The sequence below is a fragment of the Amborella trichopoda genome, chromosome 1 (assembly GCF_054954075.1).
Source record: "Amborella trichopoda isolate Santa Cruz 75 chromosome 1, AtrichopodaSantaCruz75HAP2 v2.0, whole genome shotgun sequence".
Taxonomy (NCBI): Eukaryota; Viridiplantae; Streptophyta; class Magnoliopsida; order Amborellales; family Amborellaceae; genus Amborella; species Amborella trichopoda.
This window is the reverse complement of record NC_142336.1, coordinates 4,832,014-4,857,354: the sequence shown is the minus strand read 5'-3', so window position 1 is coordinate 4,857,354 and position 25,341 is coordinate 4,832,014. Positions and strand designations below refer to the sequence as shown.

General features: G+C 33.5%; 1 protein-coding gene across 4 annotated transcripts; it reads left to right on the top strand.

The window, feature by feature from the left end:
• Nucleotides 1–7,975: 7,975 nt before the first annotated feature.
• Nucleotides 7,976–17,605, top strand: LOC148783492 (uncharacterized). 4 transcript variants are annotated; one of them, XR_016049447.1, is made up of 10 exons: nucleotides 7,976–8,401; nucleotides 10,065–10,216; nucleotides 14,148–14,219; nucleotides 14,429–14,509; nucleotides 14,665–14,835; nucleotides 16,111–16,197; nucleotides 16,539–16,599; nucleotides 16,716–16,791; nucleotides 17,006–17,079; nucleotides 17,190–17,605. XR_016049447.1 is itself a non-coding variant. In XM_088858330.1 (10 exons), the coding sequence occupies exons 1-10, from the start codon at nucleotides 8,263–8,265 to the stop codon at nucleotides 17,318–17,320; spliced, it is 903 nt and encodes a 300-aa protein (XP_088714456.1). In that variant the 5' UTR covers nucleotides 7,976–8,262; the 3' UTR covers nucleotides 17,321–17,605. The 4 variants fall into 4 exon arrangements, 3 of the variants coding, with proteins under 3 accessions (XP_088714456.1, XP_088714466.1, XP_088714460.1); XM_088858330.1 differs by having other exon boundaries at nucleotides 14,665–14,694; XM_088858340.1 differs by having other exon boundaries at nucleotides 10,055–10,216; nucleotides 14,665–14,694.
• Nucleotides 17,606–25,341: the final 7,736 nt, after the last annotated feature.

Here is a 25,341-nt window from a genome sequence, read left to right as displayed (position 1 = left end):
AAGATTTTTCAAGTTTTCATAGATCTGTCGGTCTACACTATTTTTGAAGTTTTAAATTTTTTAAATAAAGATGAAAATATATTTCAAGGCAATCACAATGATTTCTAGTCTTTAAACCACATTTCTCTACACTACTTGAAGGTAGGCTCTAATTTGATTGTTTAGAGCCTAGGCTCTATACAAACCGCATATATATATATATATACACAAAACACCTATAGATGAAGTTTTATAGTACTTCACCTATACATCATCACCGTCTAAAGTTCATCACACAATCACAATTTTTGGTAGTATTTGAAATTTTTATAATTTTTGTACTAATCAAATTTATCTAAAATTTGGGGTGTGTATAGATATGACCAAATCTCACCAAAATAAAATATTAAAAAAATAATAGTCATAAAATAAAATGATAAAATTACCTCTGAAACTTTATAAAGGCATTTTATGTATATTTTATCATTCTAATTATTTTTTTTATATTTTATTCATATGCATCTCACTAAGGATCACACACCTACAAAATTACAGATCATTATGATTTATAAAAATATATTAAAATTCAAAAACTATCAGACATTTGTGATCGGGTGCTAAACTTTGAACAGTGATAAAATCGTAGGTGAAGTACTATATAATTCACCTATAGGTGTTGCATAGTATTTTTCTATATATATATATATATATATATAGCAAGGCCTATAGGCGAAAATGAACAGTGATTTAACCTATGTTCATCGCACAGTCACAGTTGTCCGATAGTATTTTATTTTTTATTTTTTTCTATAAATCATAATGATCTAAAATTTGGAGCATGTGTTTATCAAAAATAGAATAATCTAATAAAAACATAAAAAATAATAATTTGAAAAATATAAATTGACCAAAATATCCCTGAAATTTTATAATGGTATTTTGGTTAATTTATGTTCTTCGAAATATTTTTTTCATATTTTTATTAGGTGTGCCTCACTAAGATGTACACACAGTATAAATTTCAAATCATTCAGATTTATAGAAAAAAATATAAACTGAAACACTACTGGACAATCGTGACCGTAGATGAACTTTAAATAGTGATGAGCATAGGCGAAATCACTGTTCATTTTCGCCTCTAGGTATTGGAAAGACTTATATATATATATATATATATATATATATATATATATATATATATTACAAAAGTTCTATCATATATATATTACAAAGGTTCAAGATAGAGAGAATTGTGAAGGGTGGATTTATTAATTTTGTTGCCTATTTTTTTAAAAAAATTACTTTTATGGGGCAAATTTGTAAATATTATTACAAGACAAAGGGTATTTGTCTCATCTCCATAATAGGTAAAATTGTAATTTTAACTAAAGGACAATGCCACTCTACAAATAAAGTTCTAAGACACTAACTTCCAAAATGTCAACGTACTTTTGTGAAAATTTTAAATTTATCTTTATTTAATGATAAAGTTACCTATTTAAATTATTTTTTAATGAAAAATAATGATTATTTTGATAAATACACCCATCACAACCCCTTCTAATTTAAACGTTTCTATTTTAAGGGTTTGTTAACTCTAGACAAACATATATATATATATATATATATATATATATATATATATATATATATATATATATATATATATATATATATATATGACTTGGCCCTCCGAGCTTTGGCCTCATTATCATGAATTCAAGTCAGGATTGGGTTGAACTGAAAATAAATGTTTAGGCCCAAGTCTACCCTATATGTTTTAGGCTAGATTTAGACTAGGGTAGGACAACCCTAACCCATACTGAAATGGCCCTCTCTCACTGGATCCATCCTCCCTCTAAATGGAGTTAAAGGAAGGCATAAAATTTTTTCTTTCTTGAGGAACTAAAATTTACTTTTGATACAAGGTCACGATCACATGTGCCCATCAAATATGAGATCGAATAGTTGGGAGTGGACCATTAATTGTTCGCAATATTCATGAATTGCCTTTTTGAACTTTATTAACTTACCTTTACTCACCACAATTCACATATGACAGTTAGCAATAATTGTGATAGCCTTAAAATATACAAAAGCTAATATATAATCCCCAGCGGGTCGGGTCTGGGTCCAAATATAGAACCGAACACTATTTAGATCTGGGTCCGGGTCTATGTGAACCTGACTCAAATGGTCTTATTATTTAAATAATATTTAATATATACTTTTTTAATAATATTTAAATAAATATAATCATATATTTTTAGTTATAATATTTAAATAATGCACATATATATTTAATATAATTTTTCAATATATTGAAAAATATAAATTTTTTTCATTTTTGGTTGGGGCCAGACTCGGACCCAGACCGACCTGTTGCCACCCCTAGCCTTTGTCTTCTTCAAAAGTTCCCATATTTCCTCCAAATTGTTGCAAAGTGCTCATGGTGAAATGACATTTTGTGAAGACCACTATCATCCTAAGGGGAAAAATAGTTATATTTTAAAAGTTAGTTTGAAAAGTGTCGAAAATAGACCCAAAAAAAAAGAGTTCATGTTAGGAAATAAAAAGAAAAAAAAAATGCAAAGGACGAAAAGGTAATCCCTCTCTTGAAAAAATTTCCATATTTAATACCATTCAAATCTTTACTTGCTCCCAAGGAATAGTTGACATTGATTTAAGCAAGGAATGGCCCATGATCTCTTTTCAGCCCTAAAAAGCTCTAGAAAGTGAAAGCGAGAAATGGAGTAGATTGGGATTGAGAAAAAGTACAATTTGTAGGCAGTAAAAACTACAATAAAACATTGAAAAAGTGATTTGAAATTTGAGAGGTATATAAAGTGAAACACTATTAATGCAAATATTTTATCAAAGGGAACTTTTAACATGTTCTATGGTGCTGTTTAGAAGCAGTTTAACGCAAGAAATACCCCTAGAGCGCAAATGCCTGACTCTTGGCTCAGGGAATTAAGGGCATACATGTGTGTGATTTGGATAAGGTTGAGGTCCTAAACTATCAAAGTAATGTGCACTTTCAAATAGTGTCGAAAGATATTGTTTCAGTGCTGGAAATCTTTATGGTAGCCTGAAAAATTTATTTTTATCTCTAGTTATGAAATTTAAAGCTTAAAAAAATAGTGTAGATCAAGTAGATCTATGAATACTTGAAAATTGTAAAAATTGACGACCCAAAAAATGTATGATAAGATACACTATTTTCAAGAGTTGAAACTTATTTTTTCTCATGTCTATACTTCTTGATGCCAAGATGATCAATTTGAGGATTTTTAGGCATCAAAATAACCTCTTTTAATGAATTTTTGAGCTTATGTGACCCAAACCTGGACTCGAAGTTATTGGACCTAGACCCGGACCGGACCCAAAAATAATCAAAATATATATTTAAATATTATATTAGATGTATACATGTATTATTTAAAGAGTAATGATCTACAGGACCCTCCCCCACCCATGTGTGTAGGACCCCCCAAAGAATCACCATTAAATTTGGCACGGATCCCTAAAAAAGTTATCACATAAGTTTGAGACTTGATTTTTTTTAAAATCCGTGCCGAATTTTATGGTGATCCTTTGAGGTCCTACACACATGGATAGGAGAGGGTCCTATAGGATTATTTCTCTTATTTCATTGCTATAATAAAAAATAAATAGTTACATTATTTAAATATCACTTAAATATTATTAAAATATTATATGTTATATATTATTTACATAATAATATTATTCAGGTCAGGTCCACATGGACCCTTATCCAACCCACCGGGTCCCATTTTTTGACTCATACCCAAATCCGGGTTGGGTTTAGTCGTCGGATCCCAAGACAGGGTCCATTGCCACCCCTAAGTATACAAGTGCACTATTCATAAAGAGAAGGAATGCTACAAAGTGTATACAACAATGATTTATGGTATATTTTGTAATTTATCAAAGGGCCATCAACCTTCCATTCCTGTGACGAACGGTGGAGATGAATTGCAGCAAGCCCATTGGAACACTCGCCTTGATACATGAGGGGACAATGCTGCTAACGCCTTAGAATACAGAAGTTACATGGGAGAGAGCAGATTAGTATTTGCCTTTCATTGTATGGATTATGTAAAAAAGATTGCATGCTCCTGCGAGAGCAAAATGTACATATGTTCCTTTGATATAGGGGGAAGTTTTTGAGGGATTGTCTATAACAAGACCATTTATTTTTTTGGTGCAGTTTGCATAGAGCTGAGGCTTTAAACTATTAATTAAAGCGCATCTTGAAATAGTGTCGATAAATGTGGTTTCAATATTGAAAATCTTTGTGATAGCTTTATAATATATTTTCTTTTTTAATTATCAAATTTAAAATTTCAAAAAAGCGTAGATCGAGCAGATCTATGAAAACTTGAAAATCTTGAAAACTGACGGTCAAAAAATGCATTACAAGACACACTGTTTCCAAAACTTGAGATCTATTTTTTTCATATGCCCATACATCTCGATGTCGAGATGATCAATTCGAGGATATTTGAGCATCAAAACGACCTCTTCTAATGAATTTTTAAAGTGGGCTCTAATTTGATTGTTTAGAGTATCAGCTCTATATAAACTTTTTCCTTTATCTTTTGTACATAGAGGTCACAATCATTCACATTCATTAGATTTTGATGGTTTGGAGTGAGTCACGAAGTCTGAGAACTTTTTTTTTTAATGGTCTCTTTGTAAATAATCTCATTTTTGGACTCCGATTCTGAGACTCTCTGCTCGTCATAGTGACCAATCTAAAATATAGACAAATTTAAAGCAACATGAAAAAGCTAGCATTAGAGTAATTTTGTGAATCTAAATTTTGTCCACATTCTCTCTTCATCCCAAATATCAATATCAAAAAGAAAATTTTTGAAAATACATCCTAAAATGTAATTTTCATAACACAATGAAATCAGATTCTCTTTGATAAGACAGGTAGACCACAGTTCTAGGGGGATTTTTTTGACCTCAAGTTTTGTAGATGGCTTTATAAGCAATAGGTGAACGCTTTTTATATCGAAATTTGCTTTTCAGTTCTTAATGGCCTAGATTTATATGTCCACTAAATAGATGCCTTGCATTCAGTGTTGGGCAATTTCAATTATTATTATTATTACCTCAATTCCAAAATAGTTGTTTTAGTGCTAAAAGTCCTCCAAGTAATCATCTAGATCACGAAGTATATGTATGTAAAAAACAAAAATTCAAACTTTAAAAATAGTGCATTTTGTAATACACACTATCTAACTGTTTATTTTCATTTTGTTTCAAGTGTTTATAGATCCGCTTAATTTGCACAATTTTCAAACTTTAAATTTCATAATTGAGAGTGGAAATAATTTTAGGAATGTTTGGAGATGTATTTTATTTTGATTGTTTGAGGTGGATACCTTAGATAACGCACCCCATTGATAAAAAAACAATAGAAAATTATAACATTTTGTAGTTGTTTGAATGGGGTATGAAAGATGAGTTCAAAATGTGATTTTATCCTAAAGACAAATTGTTCCATATTTCCTTATGGGAAGCTGGGCCCCTATAATGACCCACTACATTATGTTAAACGTTAACGGTTTATATTTTTTTGTTATTTCGTTTAGGGTGTGGTTTGTATAATGCCGAGGCACTAAACAATCAAAGTAAAGCGCACCTTGAAATAGTATCGAGAAATATGATTTTGATAACGAAAATTTTTGTGATAGATTTAAAATATATTTTCATCTCTAATTACAAAATTTAAAGCTTTAAAAATAGTGTATATCGAGCAGATCTATGAAAATATTAAAAATTGACGGTTCAAAAATACATTACAAGATGCATTATTTTAAAAACTTAAAATCCATTTTTTTTCTCATGTACATGCATCTTGAAGTCGAGATAATCAATTTGAGGATATTTGAGCATCAAAACAACATCTTCTAATAAAATTTTTGAGTTGCGCCTTAATTTAATTATTTAGAGCCTCGCACTTATATAAACCTTTTCGTAAGGTGCAATGGGATCTCCTTTTAGACTTTGGGATGCACGTATGTAATATGAATATAACCAATAAGGGCTCAATTCGATCTACTCGTTAACATTGATAAATTGCCTTTTCAATAAAATTAATCACAATAGTGAATTAAATGTTGTTTGGCGGTATTTCTCACAAGATTTACATGAGATTAACTAATGCTAATTTTACATATAAGTATATGATTTTTAGTAGGAAAAAGTTTTATGAGGTTGCAACGTTATAATGTAGAATTACATATGCACTTTAAAAATCTATCGGAAAGGTTGTTTTAATATTGAAAAACTCTTTATTTGATCATCTCGACATCGAGATATATGAATATAAAAGAAAAAGTTTTTGAATCTCAGAAATAGTGCATCTTGCAACACATTATCTAGGCCGTCCATTTTCAAGATTTTCATATGTTAATAGATCTCCTTAATTTTAACTATCTTTGGAGTTAAATTTTTTTTAATTAGATATGAAAATAGATTTTAAGATAATCCTACGAATTTTTTACAATAAAATTACATGTTATGATAAAATTTGGAGGTGCGCCTTAATTGGATTGTTTAAGGTTGCAACCTTATAGAAACCGCACCCTTTTAAATATTTCTTTTAGCTTTGAAGTATTTGTTAGAAATTACATGTTTTTAGCAAGAAGTAACTGAAAAGGCTGAAAATCACTGAGAAAGTTAAAGAATTAGATAAGATATGTACCAAACAATTAACAAAATAATGCTATAAAGAGTGAATTAATTTCATTTAAGAAGTTAAATAGAAATTTTGAATTCAAAATCATTTTTTCAATTAGAGATAATTTGAAAGAATCACTCACTCAAGGTAGGAGGAAACATTCATCTCCTAGCAGGAAGACCACTCAACTCTAAATGTAGCAAAAAAATTGCTTGCAACAAAAGTTTCTTTCATTAAAATTCATCAATCCTAATTTTGGCCACATCATAGAGAACTGCTTGCAACAAATACTTTTTATTCAAAATCCATCAATCTTCAGCAATGTTACAAGACTCTTCTTGTACACTAAAAACTTAAGTTTAGATGCTTCTAAAGACCTTTCACGAAATCTACAAGCATGTGTTTGATTCGCACAGTGCCACCTTAGGGTGGGGCTGGCAACGGGCCGGGCTAGCCATGGCTCTAGCCCAGCCCTATCATGACCGGTCTAGTAAAATTCAAGGAAAACAATGCAAAAAAGATAGGAAAAATAAGAGCCGGGCATGTCCGAACCGGAACTAGGCCGGGCCACCCGAAAAAAATAAGGGCGGGGCAGGTCAAAAAAATATTTTAAGTCCAAAAAATAATGCTCTTACAACAGATTATTTGGACCGTCCATTTTCAAGGTTTTTATATATGTATAAATCTACTTCATTTGAATCATTTTTTTAGTGTAAAATTCTATAATTTGATATGAAAACGGCTTCTCAAGCCATCTTAAATTTTTTTAGGATTGTATATTAATGAGGCCATTTATTTTTTGTACAAGCAGGTTATAAATATTTTTAGCCCTTTGATGTGAAATCCAATAAATGATAGTGTGATGCAACATTCAATAAATTTTGTTTTGAACTTTATGCCCAGATAATGGTACTTACTCAACCACCCGAATTCAAATTTAGCACTTAATAATGATTGTGACATCTTATAATAAAACTAATAAAAATTAATTCAAAACATTTAATAAAACTAATAAAAGTTAAGAATAATGATCTTATAGGACATTTCTTGTGTATGATTTCATATAATTATTATTAAATTTGACACGAATCCTTAAAAGATTTTGTTTCATTAATATAGGACTTGACATTTTTTAGAGATTTAATTTATATTTGGGGGTGATGCTTTTGGATCCTACACATATAATTGAGGGACGGTCGTGATTGCTCAAGAACTAATTCCAAATTTTTTACGCTCTTAGTAGATGATAAAATTTGGTCGTGCATCATGGTTTACGATTGCAACATTATGCAAACCACACCCGGTTTGAAAACCATGGCCTTTACAAACCCGAGCTGAACAGATGCTCAAAAACTTCAACATCATCTTCTTCTCCACTGGAATTCAACCGTTGCAACCCTAAAATCTTCTGAATTTGCAAGACAAAACCCTAGAAAAACCAAGGAAAGTTCCCTGAAACGCTACATTCGAAGCGTTTCAAACTTAGAGAACCTTTTTAAAAATTGTGGTGTAAAACCTCAGAGAAACCCTAGCAAGAATTTACTCAAACCAAAAATCGAAAAATGCAGGGTGTCATGCCTCTAAAGCGTGTGTTGCCTGCAAATAATCCTCTGGTTCCTAACACGAGAACTAGGCGACTCCTCCAATTGAAGAGCAAGACCTCATCTTTATCAGTTTCAGCGGATTCTCATTCTCAGAGCCGTATGTGTCGATAAACTAATCGAAACATCTTTGTTTGGTTATTATTTTATTAACTAAACCTGATATATTGTGTTCTCTGATCTTTTACTTTGGGGAATAAGTTCCTGGGATTTCTGGGGCTTTAGTCATGAAAGTTCTAAGATGTATCAGATTCCATTTTTGGATCATTTTTGGTAAGAATTGCGATTATTGGGTATTTGTGGTGAGGGATTTTACTTGAATGTTATTGTGGAAACCTTTTTAATCTTTAATTTTATTGGTAAATACATGAATGCAATTTCTTTTTTAGGAGAAGATTAGTGGTTTTTTATTTGAAAGAACTAAATTGCTAATTGCATGTCAAGTTCGAGCAATTTATAATTTAGAATTTCCGTCAAGTTATTTACAAAAAGTGATGCTTCATAAATGCTAAGAGAAGGCTATCTTACTATTTTGATGATATCAAGCATATGGATTATGTCAGGGACTGTTTTACCATGGTGCAAATGAACGGATGCTATGGTGAATGTGTGACTAGAGACACTATTCAAAGTATTTTCCGCTCTAACTTTTAACATGTTGTGTGCCTTTTCTTGACTCGATTATGAAAGTTCATTAGAATTAGAGATCTATAATGGGTCTCATACATGCATGTCAGAAGGTGAATGGAAACCATTTTTTCACCATTTTGGTGCCAATTGATCATGTGATGGTCCTTCATGTTGATAGTAACTAAACTCGCATGGTTGATTTCTTCTATGAGTTGTATATGCATGTGAATGTCATTTGAAAAGAGGATAAAAGATGGAGTGACATGTGTCAGTTGAGATTGATTAGGTCATTTGCATGGGCATTTTGATGATGCAGCAGCCAATTTTTTGATTTTGTTAATTGACAAATTAGGGCATTTTATGAGTGTCATGGGTGATTATAAAGACATTATCGCCGAAAGTATTATAATGTAATGCAAATTTAGGAGCAAGGGGCTACACAATTGATTTGTGAAAGATGTGCGGGTACGTTAAGTGGTCTCAAGAAAGGACATAATTCATGAAATGGGGAACATCTGAAATACTATGAAATGGGGCTACAAATGCGACAGGGAACTTGGAAAGTAGGATGTGTAGATATTGTTGCCGATACTGGATATGTTAGTGGTTATATGGAGAAATATATGTATTGGACAAACTGATACTCATAATGCATACTCTATATATTTATACGAAATGTTATATGTTTTCTAGTATCCTAGCAGTATTAGTGTCATATCGTGTTGATACTGGTACATTAGGCATATACAAGGATCTAACTACCATGGCTTGGAAAGTATGCTGTCCCAGTATAACATGAAAAATGAAGGGGTACTTAGGGGAACTGGAAGTGAGAGTGAGGAAACATGGGTTGAGCATATTGAGAAAGCATTTACTATGAATTTACGAAACATTATCATACCTTTATCTGGATACATTTCTGTGCATCTAATTTCCATTCATAGGAAAACTTCCTTTCATCAATTGTGTAAACTACCTTGGCTCAATAGGATTCTCTCCACATAATCTACTTATATTTTATTGTGTTATTGTCCTATACTTAATTTGTTGATGACAATAGATTGTTTTGTATCTTTTTTTTATTGGTGTTGCGTAGAGTTCACTAAAGTAATAGTCTTCTTAGCCATGTGCAGTGACGACTCCTGAAGCACAAGATGCATTGAAGCGTGCTCTTGCTAGGAGGGCTGTGGGCCTTGTGAAATCTGGAATGGTGATAGGCCTTGGCACAGGAAGTACGGCATCTCTTGCAATTGAGGAGTTAGGGAAAATCATTGCACAAGGAAAGGTTAATCTTCTATTTTGCTATCACTTTCAGAGACTTCTACCCATATCCACAAGTATAGATTTTAAAATTCTCTGACATCTACAAAAGAAAACCTATATCCTCAAGTATAGGTTAAAAATTGAAATCATCTATCTTCAATCACATTAAGAAATTGCTGAAACTTTTTTTTGGCCATTTTATGATTATAAAATGAGTTATGAGTATTACATTTATTTTTCATCCTAAATTTAATAAGTGCATAATCAATGGTTATTTCCGGTTTAAATTATAAAAGTTCGAAGGAAAGTAACATATCATTGTAATTAAAAACAAAAGTGGAAGACTTTCATTTCTCAATGAATATCCTTTTAAATCCAGACTTCACAAACCCTTAACAAACAGCCTTGTTTTCAAGGATATTCCTCAAGGGAATACGTTGGATATCTCACCACCAATTGACCTTGTGTATTTGTAATAGTTTTGGATTTTCCTTGTACTTCCCGCTTCTTTTGGGAGTAAAGTGACTATATATTCAGTGTATGTAGTACTATCTTACAAGGGTATGCATTTACAGAGTACAAAACCATATATATAACATGTATGTAAGGCAGGTGATGAGGCTGTTACAAGAATTCCCAAATATATGCAAGTATAACTGAAAAGTACATATACATGTTCCCACTCCCCCTCAAACTTGAGATGGTTTGAAAGAAATCAAGAAGAGTTTGGACATAAACTGGGAGAATTTGTTGTGCAAGATGAGTTTTAACAAAGAAGTCCATGAGTTGTGCAAATGAAGTTACATAGGGAAGAGAAATTGTGCCTGCTAAGTATTCTAGTCTTATAAAAATTGCAACAGACTTCAATATGTTTTGTGAACGCTGGAATCTTGGAAGTATAATATGGTGCTTTGATTGTGTAGGTTTGGTGATGTTTACTCCTAAAATTATAAGAAGGAGCAAAGCCAAACGGAATTATGGTCTGAGCCATGGCCCTATATTCTACTTCAGTTGTTCACTGTGCAATATGCTTTTGTTTTATGCTTTTCTAGGACAGAAGGGACCCTATGAATATACAAAACCCTATAGTAGTTTTGTGATCTCTTGGATTTCCTGCAAAGTTTGAGTTAATCTATGTTTGAGTCCAAACTATGATGATGATGAGAAGAATAGACCTAACAGGTGATTTTTAAATATTTATGTTGGATGAACTAATCATAGTGCATCCAGAAATTGGCTGACTAGATGAATTGCATAAGTTATATCTAGCCGTGAATTGTCAGATAAATCAGCTTCCAAACCAATTATTTGTAGGTTGTTAGGTCTAAAGGTTTTCCATCGGTAGCTCGATGCTTGACATGTAACTTTGTCGGAGTTTCAACTCTTCTTGTATCCTTAGCAAGCTGAGGTTGAGAAATAATTTTTGAGGCATATTTGAGCTAAAGAAAGTAAATATCCGTGAGGAGAGTAGGCAACTTCTGACCCAAGAAAATAGTGTATGAATCCCAAATCTTTCATTTGAAAGATCTGGTTGAGTTTCTGTTTGATCTTATAAATAGTGCTTAAATCATTAGTAGAGACAATCATGTTATCCACATAGAGTAACAAAATGACCCATCCTTTCGATGTTTCAGATACAAATAGGGTTGAATCATGACGACTTTGCCGAAACCCAGTTGATACTACCGTACTTTGAAATTTCTCACGGTCAAGCATGAGGAGCTTATTCAAGTCCATATAGGGCTCGTAGAAGTCTACGCACTCTATTTTGTAGATTGACTCTAACTGCTTTCTTCCTTTAGCTGTGGTACATGATCCCAAGCTCTGATCCAGAGCATTCAACTCTTCTACCATTGCCTATCCCCATTCAGGCTGAATTTGCAGCTTCCTGTAAATCTAAGGTTCAGAATAGGATTAAACAGAGGCAAGAAAAGCTTGATGTTAGGGGAGCAAGGTTTCATAATCAACAAGACGAGCGCATGGAATGGAACCACGAGTGCTTCGTCGGACAGTGGGAACTTGTACAAGATCAACAGACGATTTTGTCTGATGGGGGCATTTTCAGTAGCAGTTGGTTGATCTTCTTCCTAAGTTTCCAGTGTAGGGATAGAGTGTGGGATTCCATAGGCTATTGGAACATCATTAGAGGAAGGGACAAGGAGCGAGATGTTAGAGGATGAATGATCAGTTATTTTGTTTGAAAAAAAGGGGATATGTTCGAAGTAGGTTAAACTCTTGGACACCCATAGTTTCTTCATGATTGTGGCATAGCACCTATGACCTTTATGATCATTAGGATAACCTAGAAAACAACATTTAACAACTTTAGAAGGCAATTTTTCCCTCTGAGATTCAATTATTAACACACAGCCATTGCAGCCAACAATCTAACAAGATGTTAAGAAGATAGACCGTAGTACAAACAACTTCTGTGCATTCAGCTATACCATTTTGTTCAAGCATAAAGATATGTTTTTTTATGTTGAGTATTTTTTTTCAAAAGGAATTTTAAAAGTATCTCAATCATGTATTCCCCTCTAGAATCCGTGCGCAGGGTCTCAATTTCAGTAGAAATTGAGTTTCCACATTAGAGTATGAAAATTTTGTGAAGCTCAATGCGGCTATTCATGAAAAAGACCCATGTGTACCTAGTGTGATCATCAATGAGGGCTACAAATAGTATGATCCTCCTTTTGAGATTAGAGGAGCCAGTTTGTACATACAAGTATGCACCAAACTAAAAATTGAAGCAGAAATTTCTAGTTATACTTGCGTATATTGAGGAATTCTTGCAACAACCTCACAACCTACCTTACAGCCTGTACATGATATGTGCACGGCTTTATATTCAATAAATGTGTACACTTGTAAAGCAATACAATCACAATGAGAATGCAATTACTTTACCCTCATGTGGTATCAACACCAGGTTGTACGCCTATTGGTCTCTATCAAATCTGTGACCTGAAACCACCATCTAAAACCACTCCGTGAAACTGCCTCTAAAACCACGCAACCGAAACGACATGCCTAAAACCTCCCAAGCAAAAATCACTTACCTCACCACCTGAAATCACCCTCTGAAACCACCATTTAAAACCACCCTTGAAATCGGTCTATGATACCACCCTCTGAAACCACCTAACTAAAACTGTCTATCCAAAATAGCCCTAACAAAATCACCTACCTCAGCACCCGAAACCACTCTTTAAAACCAAAACTACAATTTGAAACCACCTATTAAAAACTGCCCATCCAAAACCACCCCAGCAAGAGTGGTTTTGGGTGGTGAGGTAGGCGCTTTTGCTTGAGCAGATTTGGATACACGGTTTCGGCTAGATGGTATTGGTTTAAAAAATTGGTTTCAAGTGTTGGGGTAGTCGGTTTTGCTTGGGTGGTTTAGAATTTTATACTGTGGTTTCGAAGAGTGATTTCAGGGGTGGTTTTAAATGGTGGTTTCAAAGGGTGGTTATAGGTGGTGAGGGAGGTCATTTTGCTTGCGTGGTTTTGGATAGCCCGTTTTGGTTGGGTGGTTTCGGAGGGTGGTCTTAGTGGGAGTGGCTTCAAAGTGTGGTTTCAGGTGACCGATGTGATAGAAATAAACAAGCCTACATCATGGCTTTGACATCATGTTACAGTGATTGTATTTTGAATATTGTATTGCTTTACTAGAATATGCATTTATAGAATATAAAGCCGTATACATATTGTGTACAGACTGTGAGGTTTCTTACAAGAATTCCTAAATATAAGCATGGGTAACTTGAAAGTGAATATACATGTTTACAATTATAACTATCACGTTCACTTCATGACTGCAAACTTTAAACCTGTGCGTAGACTGATCGACTGAGATGCTTGCTAATGGGAAATATATAGATAAGATACCTTGCTTCAATGGTATCCATAACTTCTATAAATTGATTTGTTTTCTCTTGGTAATCCTTGTTCAGTTGAAAGATGTCACTGCTGTGGGTGCAAATTACCAATCCCGAGTACTTGCCAGACAATTTGGTGTAAAAACGGTGAGTTTGTTACTACTTTTTGCAAATCAGGGTACTGTCTGTTTTTCTGATTTTCTTTATACTGAACAGTGTTAATTTTGGTCATTGCTTGCTTCAGATTTGTTGTATTTAATCCACTTCCAGAACTTTTGAGCGGTTAATAATAAAATTGCTTACCCCCTGTATTTAGCATGGAAATTGCATCTAAGCTTGAAATATATGCTTCACAGGTTGATTTGAATGATGTTAATTATATTGACATTGCATTTGATGGAGCAGATGAGGTGGATGTCAATAAGAACATATTGAAGGTTCGGAATATATTCTTCCATTCAAAATCCTATATATTTGCATAACAAAAGTTCGTAATTATTTGCTTAAGTATGGTTATGTATCTCAGTGTTAAGTTTTGGGTTTTATTCCCTCCTATTTTCTCTTGCTTATTGATTTTAGCATTTTCTTGTAGGGTGGTGGTGCTGCTCACACATTGCAAAAGGTAGGTTGCAGTTTTGCATGGCAAGAAAGGTTTAATCTGCTATTTACTTCTCATAACTGTGGCGTTGTGTCTACTCGGTGATTCTGTATCTGAAAAAGGCTAATCCATGGATTATATTAGAAGAACCATAGATTGCTCAAGGTACAAGTATGAAAATAATCCTAAACATCCTGAAGCTTTAACTTCCTTGGGTGCCGTGGTTATAAGTTTGGTAGTATTCTGTGGTGAATCTGACATTCTTGTAGCAGCCCCCTTAGTACTTAGGATGAGTGTCATTTGCGATTGGCCAATCCTTGTCCAGTGAAATGCATTGAGCAAATTTTTCTTGGTGGGATGATTTCAATGGTGTGAATGCAGGGGGTGTACCTTCAAGGGGGATGCGAGCTCACGAGAATGTTCCTATAAAAGGCTACTTTTTCTTTTCTTTTTTTTTTAATTCCCAATTGAATTACATCCCGATTATTTTTCTTTGGAACTTTTTTATAGTATCTGCTGCAAAGAAGAAAACTTGGGTTACAGAATATTCATAACTGTATCGTACTAATGTATATTGTCTCACTTTTCCCCCCCTTGTGCCATTTTGTTGCACATTAATTTCTCTCACATATCTGCATATGGGTCCTTTTAAAATCAGAATAGTTCCTTATGGAAACACTCTTTTCCCCTTCGCTCACTCCTTTCTTTTATTTCTATGATTTTTTTTGTTGTTGTTGTATATTTGTTTCCCATCTTTCCTCTTATTCAAAGCATATAAGAGTTGCTGCTCCCCCACATTTTGTAACCAAGGATGAGGGAGCCACCCACCTTTAGTTCGTGCGCAAAATGACTCCTCCATTGCACTTTGTCAATTGTTGCTAGTATTACAAGCTACGTAACGTAGACATGCATGCCTATTTGTTTTTGCACATGTCGACTCACCAAGTACACGACACACATGTTTGATACTTTTGAAATTTAGACACTTATTTTTTGCTTTTCTTCTTAAATTCTCACTATAATAAGTACTTAATATCACCTTAAATCCATCCTCCCCTTTCATCTAGATAGTGTACGAACGTCTTGTTTGAAACGACAATTTTAAGGTTGGCGTTGTCACACTCGTATCCATATCAGATACTGACACACATACCATGTCTTTTTAACATAAAATCAAGAGTATTTTGCAAGTGTATATTAGTTGCTGCTATTCACTCAATTAGATGTGCATATGAATTAAAATGCGCCGGAGAATGTGTGGATGGATGCCTGCAAGTAACATTGTAGATCTGTCATTTCTTATGAAACGAAGTATCTTATTGTGTTTTCCTGATATCTTATGATCTTGTGAGGGAAGGTTCTGAAACTATGCTGCATGTGTTTTCTTGGCCAATTAAGAGATTTTGGATATTGATGCATTCCTTTTGTATCTTTATTTAGGTTGTTGATTCCATGGCAAATGAATGTGTGATTTTGGTAGATCAATCGAAAGTTGTTCTTCAACTTGGGAGTACATTTCCTGTTGCGGTTAGTATGTAATTCTTTTTTATTCATGTGTTATGCTTTGCATACATAGAATTTACCTTGTGTTTGGTCTTCTAGCATGGAGTATTTCTCTGCAATATCTTTCTGTAAAATCATCATACCAAAAATGTAACTGAAATTCTATCCGAAATCCATGGTGACAGTCTCAGCTTGGAACTGAAACCTTGTCAAGATTTCAAAATTATAAGCCTTAATCTGGCACAATCTCTGCTGTACATATATAAGCTTTTGTGGTGCATCTTTTTTCCATAGATATTTATGATGATTCCTCCTGTTATATTTCTTTGTTTCTTGGTGATCACTGATTTATTATTTCTTTGCAGGTGGAAGTTCTTCCCCCTGCTATTACTCCAGTTCTAAGGAGGCTTATTAGCCTTGGAGGAGGTAAGAATTGGAATAACTGTGTATATTAGTAACTGTTATACCTGCTCATGGATTCTTGAAAATCTATATTTTGCCTACAAACCTTTGCATTCACATATTTGATTGTCAAATGGCAGTTCCCGAAATTCGATCAGCCCTGAGAAAAGATGGTCCAGTGATCACAGACCTAGGCAATATGGTTTTAGATGTTAGGTACATAGCTTTGGTCTACCTTACTTCCATCTCTCTCTCTCTCTCTCTCTCTCTCTCTCTCTCTCTCTCTCTCTTTGAATCAAACTCAACTACTTCTCATGTTTTATAGCTTCCATCGTATCATATTCTTTCAGTGTGACTGTCATATGTCATTTACATCTGCTGGTGTTATGATGTTTGATATACTTGTTAAATGAATTTGCCTGTGGAACAGCTTCCCAGGAGGCATCCAGAACCCAGCAGAACTTGAGAAGAGCATCAACATGATACCTGGAGTCGTTGAGAATGGTTTGTGTGGAGAGAGAGAGAGAGAGAGAGAGAGAGAGGAGAGAGACTTCATTCTTGGCCTTCTGATTTTCTGTAATTCTTGTTCACAATGGGGATCTTTTATCGTGTAGGAATTGTCGTTGGTGTGGCAACATCGGTGCTGGTCGCCATTCAAGATGGAGATGATGCCACTGTCGTGGACTTAATCGAGTTTAGGAAAGTTTTGGACAGTCAGATGCATGGCAATTCACCACCTGTATAAGTTTATTGTTTTCTTGCAAGTTTTTTAGTCCAGGGGGAGGGGGAGAGAGATCCTGTTTAGGAAGAGAATAACAGCGTCTTTGTATGTTTTCCTTGGATGCATAAACGTGCTAGAAGAGAGAGAGAGAGCTCCTGTTTAGGAAGAGAATAACAGCTTCTTTGTATGTTTTCCTGTCGTCCAATTTGGGTGCGTAAATGTGCTAGAAGAAAGCGACCAAACTTAACCGGGCAGTGATTTCATACAACAGTTGTACAGGAATATAATGCAACAACAGCCTTCAAACCATGTTCGGGCTATTTGTTTGATCCAAATTTTCAAATATATACTCTTTTTATTTTAATGAACAATCACAAAACAGAAAAAATAAAAAATGCAATTTAGAAATTAATTTTTTAGCCCAATTAACGTAGGCTGTCCATTTTGATGATAAGTTGTTTAGATCTAGGTCTTAGAAGGATTTTTTCTTTTCTATTTTTTTAGATGGATTTATAATCATTAGATGAATAATGTTAAAAAAGAAAAAATCAATTTTGAGTTTTTAAATTATAAGATTTTGAAATTCATCAAATGAATGGTTTAGATTTGTTGTTGGAGGGGATTCATTTTAACCATATCACGGTTGAAATTGAATTTGGTTTTTTTTTTTTTTTTGGATTCATTATTGAGATGACGAGTGTGTGCAAAATTTTGGGTTATACGAATACCATAAACATGGTTTTGGTTTTTTAGAAGTGTGGTTGTATTATCACTGCCCAATTTCCCAAGCTTTGTAATATAGCCATGTACTTTTGTATTAAGGTCATTTGGCTAAGTGAGTAAATGGGTGTTTTTGCTCACTCAGGAGCATAGTACACGCTTGTAAATAAAGAAAATGTTTATATAGGACCTCAACCTTATACTACAGATGAAACGATTACCTCATAAACCCATTGGAAAAGGTTTTTCTGATGTTAAAAAGCCCTTCAATTGATTATCTTAAACCTTGAGATCGCTGGCTATGAAAAAAAATAAAAAAATATCAAGTCACAAAAAATTACATACTGTAATGCATTATTTGGACCATTTATTTTCAACATCTTCAAATATCTCTTGATGTGTTCAATTTGTATCGGTTTTTTGAGCTTTAAGTTTCATACTTAGAGGTGAAAATCGATTCGAGTCATCGCAAGGCTTTGTAATGGGCTTTCCGGTAGTACTAAAACCACGAGATCTTACTATTATTTTTAAGGTGGTACTAAAACTGCAAGTTCTTACTTTTATTTTTACGGTTGAAGCCTTATTTAAATTGTACCCTATAAATAAAGGGTGTGGTTTGTATAGAGCCGAGGCTCTAAACGTTCAAAACCTTTAATGGTATCGAGAAATATGGTTTCAATATTGAAAAATTTTGTGATAGCTTTAAATTATATTTTTCATCTTTAATTATAAAATTTAAAGCTAAAAAAATAGTGTAGATCGAGCAGGTCTATGAAAACTTGAAAATTTTGAAAATTGACGGTCCAAAAATGCATTATTTCTAAAACTTTAAATCCATTTTTTTTCTCAATGCATCTTGACGTTGAGATGATCAATTTGATGATATTTGAGCATCAAAACAACCTCTTCTAGTGAAAATTTTGAGGTAGGCTCTAATTGGATTGTTTAAAGCCTAACTTTTCCCTTGAATAAATATGTTGTTGTGTATGACCATGCCCACAATGTTTTTCTATTGAATCCAGTAATTTAAAAATCTCTTAGGCGGTTGCGGATTGATCGGGATCTAGTCTCGGACCCCACAGATTTGCTCAGTTTCAACTGGTTTCATGGATTTTTTATTTTTATTGGTTAACACAAGAAGCCCGGAAGAACCAGCGATCAGGCTCTAAATTGGTTCGGAAAAGGTCGCCGATGCATTTGACTCGGTGGTCTGAATCTAATGAATCTAGGTGATATAAAGTTCTGGTTGGGTTTCTATATCAGCCCACTGTTGCATGTCCATGGCTGGATTATTGAAGTATTTTTTAGTGACTTAGAATGGAGAATGAGAAATCTCAGTCGTTCATCACTTGTTACTTGTTTCCAGTGTTTTAAAATCTGGGAATTTTCAAACTGAATCACCAATTTGGATGGAAATCGGTCAAGACCAAACCTCTTCTAGGATGGTATGGATCCGAGCCCGGTTCCCATGTAAAATCTCTTTATATATTTTTTCTTCTTTTTGGTAAAGAAGCTTATCTAATATTTTTTTGATCCCCTCTAAATCTCCACCGCATAACACCCTATTTTAATTTCTATTTCATTTTATATATTTTTTAATATTTTTGTAAATCACTAGTTCAAACTGATTCAATTCCAATCATAATTGTCGATCTAGCAATCCGATACAGATACCCATTGATCAAGGTTTTGAAACACTATTTATTTTTTATTCTTGGGATTGTGTTAAAGCATGGAAGACTACTTCACTACACTCAATTGAAAGAAATACCTGTGATCTTTTACCAAGGCATATATTTTTTTATTTTTCCCTATCTTTTTAGCAAAAGATCCCTTACAGGTGGTCTTTATTATAATAAGATAAATTTCAAAATAAAATCAAGATCTTATCAACTTGATGCCATTGAAACAACTATGCACTATTCTTGAGAATAACAGATAAGATTGCAAGAAACAAAAGGAAGAGTGCCGGAGATTACCTCAAAATTTGACCACATGCCACAAATCAAACTAACCTGATCTTAAAAGTAAATAAGAGAATCTAAAGAGGGCGGGGCATGCCACCCTTTTGTGGCCCACCCACATGCCACATGGTGCGTCCATGTGCATTATGGGCCCCCATGGAATTTTATAAAAAAAAAAAAAATTATTTTTAAAATTGAATAAAATACTTTAAAATATATATTTGAATTTTTATAACTTTGTAAGAACAATAACTGTATTTTTATAAATCCAAAAATCACAAATAAAATATTAAGAGATTCATAAAAATTCAAATAATAAAACTAAAATCATTTCAATAATAAAATGAACACAATTAAATTAATATGATGGGAAAATGATTCATATGGTTTTAGAAATCCAATCTGTAATAACGGGGTACTCTACCTTTAACTGTAGACTACATACCACACTAGCTTTATCGAACCGACTCAGTGTTTCCCATGACCCACAGTCCAAGCAGGGGCTCATTAGCGGGCATCAAAATCAGGTCAATGAATCAAGGGGTCGCAATCCCAATCTGTTGATTACAGGTCATCCCCTAGAGACGAGTCAAGGTCACCACGACCTGATGCGACCACAGCTCTATGGCGCATAGGGGTCTCTCGCTCATGCATACGCTTCACCTTAAAAGGTGAATTTCTGGCTTTTTCGAATGATCTATCGATATGCATGCCGTGTGATGGCACATGGATGAGGCTTTGGCCCCCATCTTTGTAGGCCACCATCACACACAAGGGTCACACAGTCCTTCGGCCCACTTATCCGGGCATATTCTTCAACCTCATCAAGGGCTAACCCATTAGAACCCTTCTCAGTTTGTACTTTATGCACAGGTAAAATGGGTTTTTTCCAACCGATTGGGCTAGATCGTTAAGCACAGTTTAGTATTTGTAAACATCGTTTGCTTAGTATGACCCACGAGGGACCACACTCCCATTGAGATTATGTTCCACTTTATCATTTCACTTTACAAGCACTCATAAGGCCTTTAAAGGATACATAAATCCAACATCTCCCATTTGGCTTTTGAAGGCCTTACATTCTCCCTTTCTCACTTTTTCTCATTCCCATCTCTCCCTCCCAATTACAATCTCTCTCAAGCATTTTTACTTATTCTCTCGATACAATAACCATGGCTTTCGCCATCAATTCTTTCACAAAAAGTTTATAGAGGCAACACATTTTTCTCTTTGCTACTCGGATCTCATCCTAAAAATAGTCGTAGCTCATTTTTCACATCGAATCACGAATCATGGACTTGTTGTCGCAAAAGGCATTACGTACCCTCATCGCATGAGGTCGTATGTTCATGGGCTCAAAAGAGTTCTTCAAATAAGTTATTCCCTTTTGTAGTCATACAACTAGCACCAAATATTTGGGTTCCATAGGCAAACAACATTATAGTTTGTTGTTCCATTTGGCATGCCAAATACTAGCAGGTGCTCCCACTAGAATATTTAATTTATTTAGATCTCGATCTTTCTCAATTTCACATCGTTCATCAGGTGATAAAAACATGGTTTATATACTTGGAGTTCTTATTAAATTGTGGCTCATTTGACACGCATATCGTCACCGTGCTGTCGTAGAAAATTCTTACTGCCTCACAACGCACGAGGTGAAAGTCAAGTCTTTTAAGAAATTTCTTAATCCATACAGCCTCTTTGATCACTCAACAGCATGCCACACGCCACGTACTATGCCTTCATGGTGGACAATTTCGTCACATTTTGTGTCTTTGTTTCCAAAAAACTGCACCCCCTCTAAGCTTGAACACATACCTAGATGTTAACTTCACATCATCTGGATCTGTGAGATAGCTTGCACCTATATATCTGAATATCCAAGCAGCTAAAAAAATGTGGGACTCTAGCAGCTTCCACTCAATTATTGCACATACAACACATACATTTTCAACATTCTTATGCATATATCATAAGGTAGCATACAAAGTCTCATACAATATGTAATTCAATACCCGTTGATTTCACAATATGTAAAAACCTTCATGAATTACAAAGGTTCAACCACATTAGATATCTTGGTCGTAAATTCATACAAACCAAGTTATCTAATCAACACAATATGTGTTAGGGAAGCCCAGCATGATGACATTCCTACAACATTCCCTATGGTTCAAAGTCTTAGGTAGTCGAGGATTCTAAATAACTAGAAACATGGGTCAAAGCATATAGGTATTTTAAAAAAAAAAAACATGATAGTTTTTCTCCCACTTTTATAAATACCTTCAAGACACAATGTTTTTCTTTTAATAAAAAAAATAAAAAATTGACTTGGTATATATATATATATATATATATATATATATATATATATATGCATCTAATTTAATTTTAAAATACATGTTTAGCCTTCATAAATCATTTTACCGTATTCACCTTTAATTTCCTACCAAGTCAAGTTCATGGCCACAAAAACAAATCATATATACCATCTTATAATTTTATCCAAAATAAAGCATGACTAAATAATGTATATTACAGCTTTGACAAAATACTTCCTTTTTGGCAATTATAGAGAATTTATCAAGAGATTGTCATCACATGCAACACATCATATTATAAGCATTATTGAGATAATAGTCACTAAGATCAAGTTCCATCAGAACACCCAATTTGTGCTTACATATTTGAATGAGCCACACCCATCTCTCATGTTTCATCCTTAGGGCTCAAAGCCCTTGATCAAATCACATCTCCATGTGTATCACTACATTAAGTAGTTCATACTCATGCACAAGGAGGCACAAAAACACAAGGTATTCAAAACCGGTACTTTCAAATTTGTTAGCATTTATCACTTAATGTTCATACACTCTTTACATATTCATAAAACAATTAGCCAAAATATAACCAAAGCACATTAAACAAAGTTATTGAATCATCTTTCTCTATATGACCTTACCATGTAATGATGGATAGATTTCATACCTCAAAACCATGTAGTGTTGTACTTGGATTTTCTTGATTCTTCGTTTTTACTTGTTTGACAAGCTTTTGTGAAGTGCACGCAACTGATGGAGAATATAGGTCATTGGTTTCACATGTCACGAAGTGTCCATCTCTTCGGCACTTAGATTCTCTTGTCTTACACGATGAAGAAAATATATTTTTCATCCCATTATTTCAAATATCACAATTTCGATTCTTCTACTGATCTTTATCGTTTCTATGTTACCACCAAGCAGCGTTTCAAAAAACGCCCGGTTCAACTCGGAATTCGCGAAAACGGACCGGATCGGTTGAAAAATCGGAAATCGTCCGGTTCTAGAGAAGACCGGACGATTCCGCACAGTGACTCGCCGATTCACTATACGGAATCGGCGAGTCCGAACAGTGAATCGGCGAGTCCATACAGATTTTTTTTTTTTTTTTTTGTAATCCATGATAGATTTTTTTGTAATACTTGATCGATTTTTTTGTAATCCATGATCAAATTGTTTTTGTTTTTTTGTAATCCATGATCGAATTTTTTGGTTTTTTGTAACCCATAATAGAATTTTTTGTAATCCATGATCGAAATATTTGTTTTCTTTTCTTGTAATCCATGATCGCTTTTTTTGTTTTTTTTGTAACCCATGATAGAATTTTTTGTAATCCATGATCGAATGTTTTGTAATACATGATCGAAATGTTTGTTTTTTTTTTGTAATCCATGATTGAAATGTTTGTTTTTTTTTTTGTAATCCATGTTTGAATTTTTTGTTTTTTGCTTTTTTTGTAACCCATGATAAAGTTTTTTGTAATCCATGATTGAATTTTTTGTAATCCATGATCGAACTGTTTTTTTCTTTTTTTGTAATCCATGATTGAATTTTTTGTTTTTTTTTGTTTGTTTTTTTTTGTAATCCATGATCGAATTTTATGTAATCCATGATCGAATTTTATGTAATCCATGATCGAATTTTATGTAATCCATGATCGAATTTTATGTAGTCCATGATTGAATTTTTTGAAAATTTGTGATTTTTTTTTTTTAATCCATGATCGAATTTTTTTTTGTAATCCATGATAGAATTTTTTGAAAATTTGTGATTTTTTTTTTAATCCATGATCGATTTTTTTGAAAATTTGTTTTTTTTTTTTTTTAATCCATATTATTCAAAGAGAAAATGAGAGAGATGATGATTCTGAGGCCACCCTATCCCAGCCATATTATTCACATATCGAGTCCTAACAGCAACAGTGTAGGGATGAGCACGAAATACTGTAAATTAAATGCTGAATGGCGGTTCATGCAGAGAAAGAACATATCAATATTCGCATATTCATTCAAAAACATGAAAATTCTTAATGGAGTACCCTCATTTTTTATTGAATTCCTAAAAAACAATATTTATAATGAATTTTAATAATTTTTTCGAATTTTTTTTAAGCTTTATTCTGACCGATTCACCCGATTCTCGATCCGGATCGCCTATTCGCCGATCCGGATCGGTTTTTTGGAAGCCCGATCCGGGTCACCGATCCGTTTTTTAAACCATTGCCACCAAGTCTTTTCGTATATCCCTTCATTTCGAAGAAATCAATATGTTTTTATAGGTATTGTATTTCTTCTTCTTTGTGCTATTTTCAAATCGAATACTCTTCATATAGAGTATCTTATCTTGCTAACTCTGCATTACATCTCTTTGAAGTTGTACTATAATAAACCGTACTTATGGCACACTATAAAGCCTTTTAAAATGAGTCTTAAAGGTCTCCATAATTTAGAATTCAAGGATGTGCCTTAACATGCCACATCTTTTAATTTACTGCAGCATAGAACATGAGCATCCCATGATAAAAATATGACATCTGTCAACTCATAAAAAATTTATCTTTGAATCCTTTTGAGTATTCAAATAGACTCAAAAATATAAAATAATGATCAATTCCATTCATAAATCATACCATATAGTGAGTCTTCGTTTCAATGACATTTAGGTCACAATGCAATTTTCTCAGCAGAAAATCAGATTGAGCACCTCTCAATTAAAAAATTGTTTCTCTCAATTCTCAATGAATTTTTTCTTGAAATATTTGTGTTGAAAATTAGACTCAAAAGCAAATCATAACATCATAGTTTGAATCCCAAATAATACTTTTCTTCAGATAAATAAATAAGTGACATTCACGTCACAAAATAAATCATACTGCAAAATTTCAAGATGAACACTAACTAGTAAAATTGTATTTTTCTCTCTACCATCATAGAGTTTCTCTTTCAAACCAATTCTGTTTGAAATTAGATACATAATAGTAACACATATATTTTCACAAGCCTTATACCACTCTGTTAAGTAGGCTTGATAAATATAG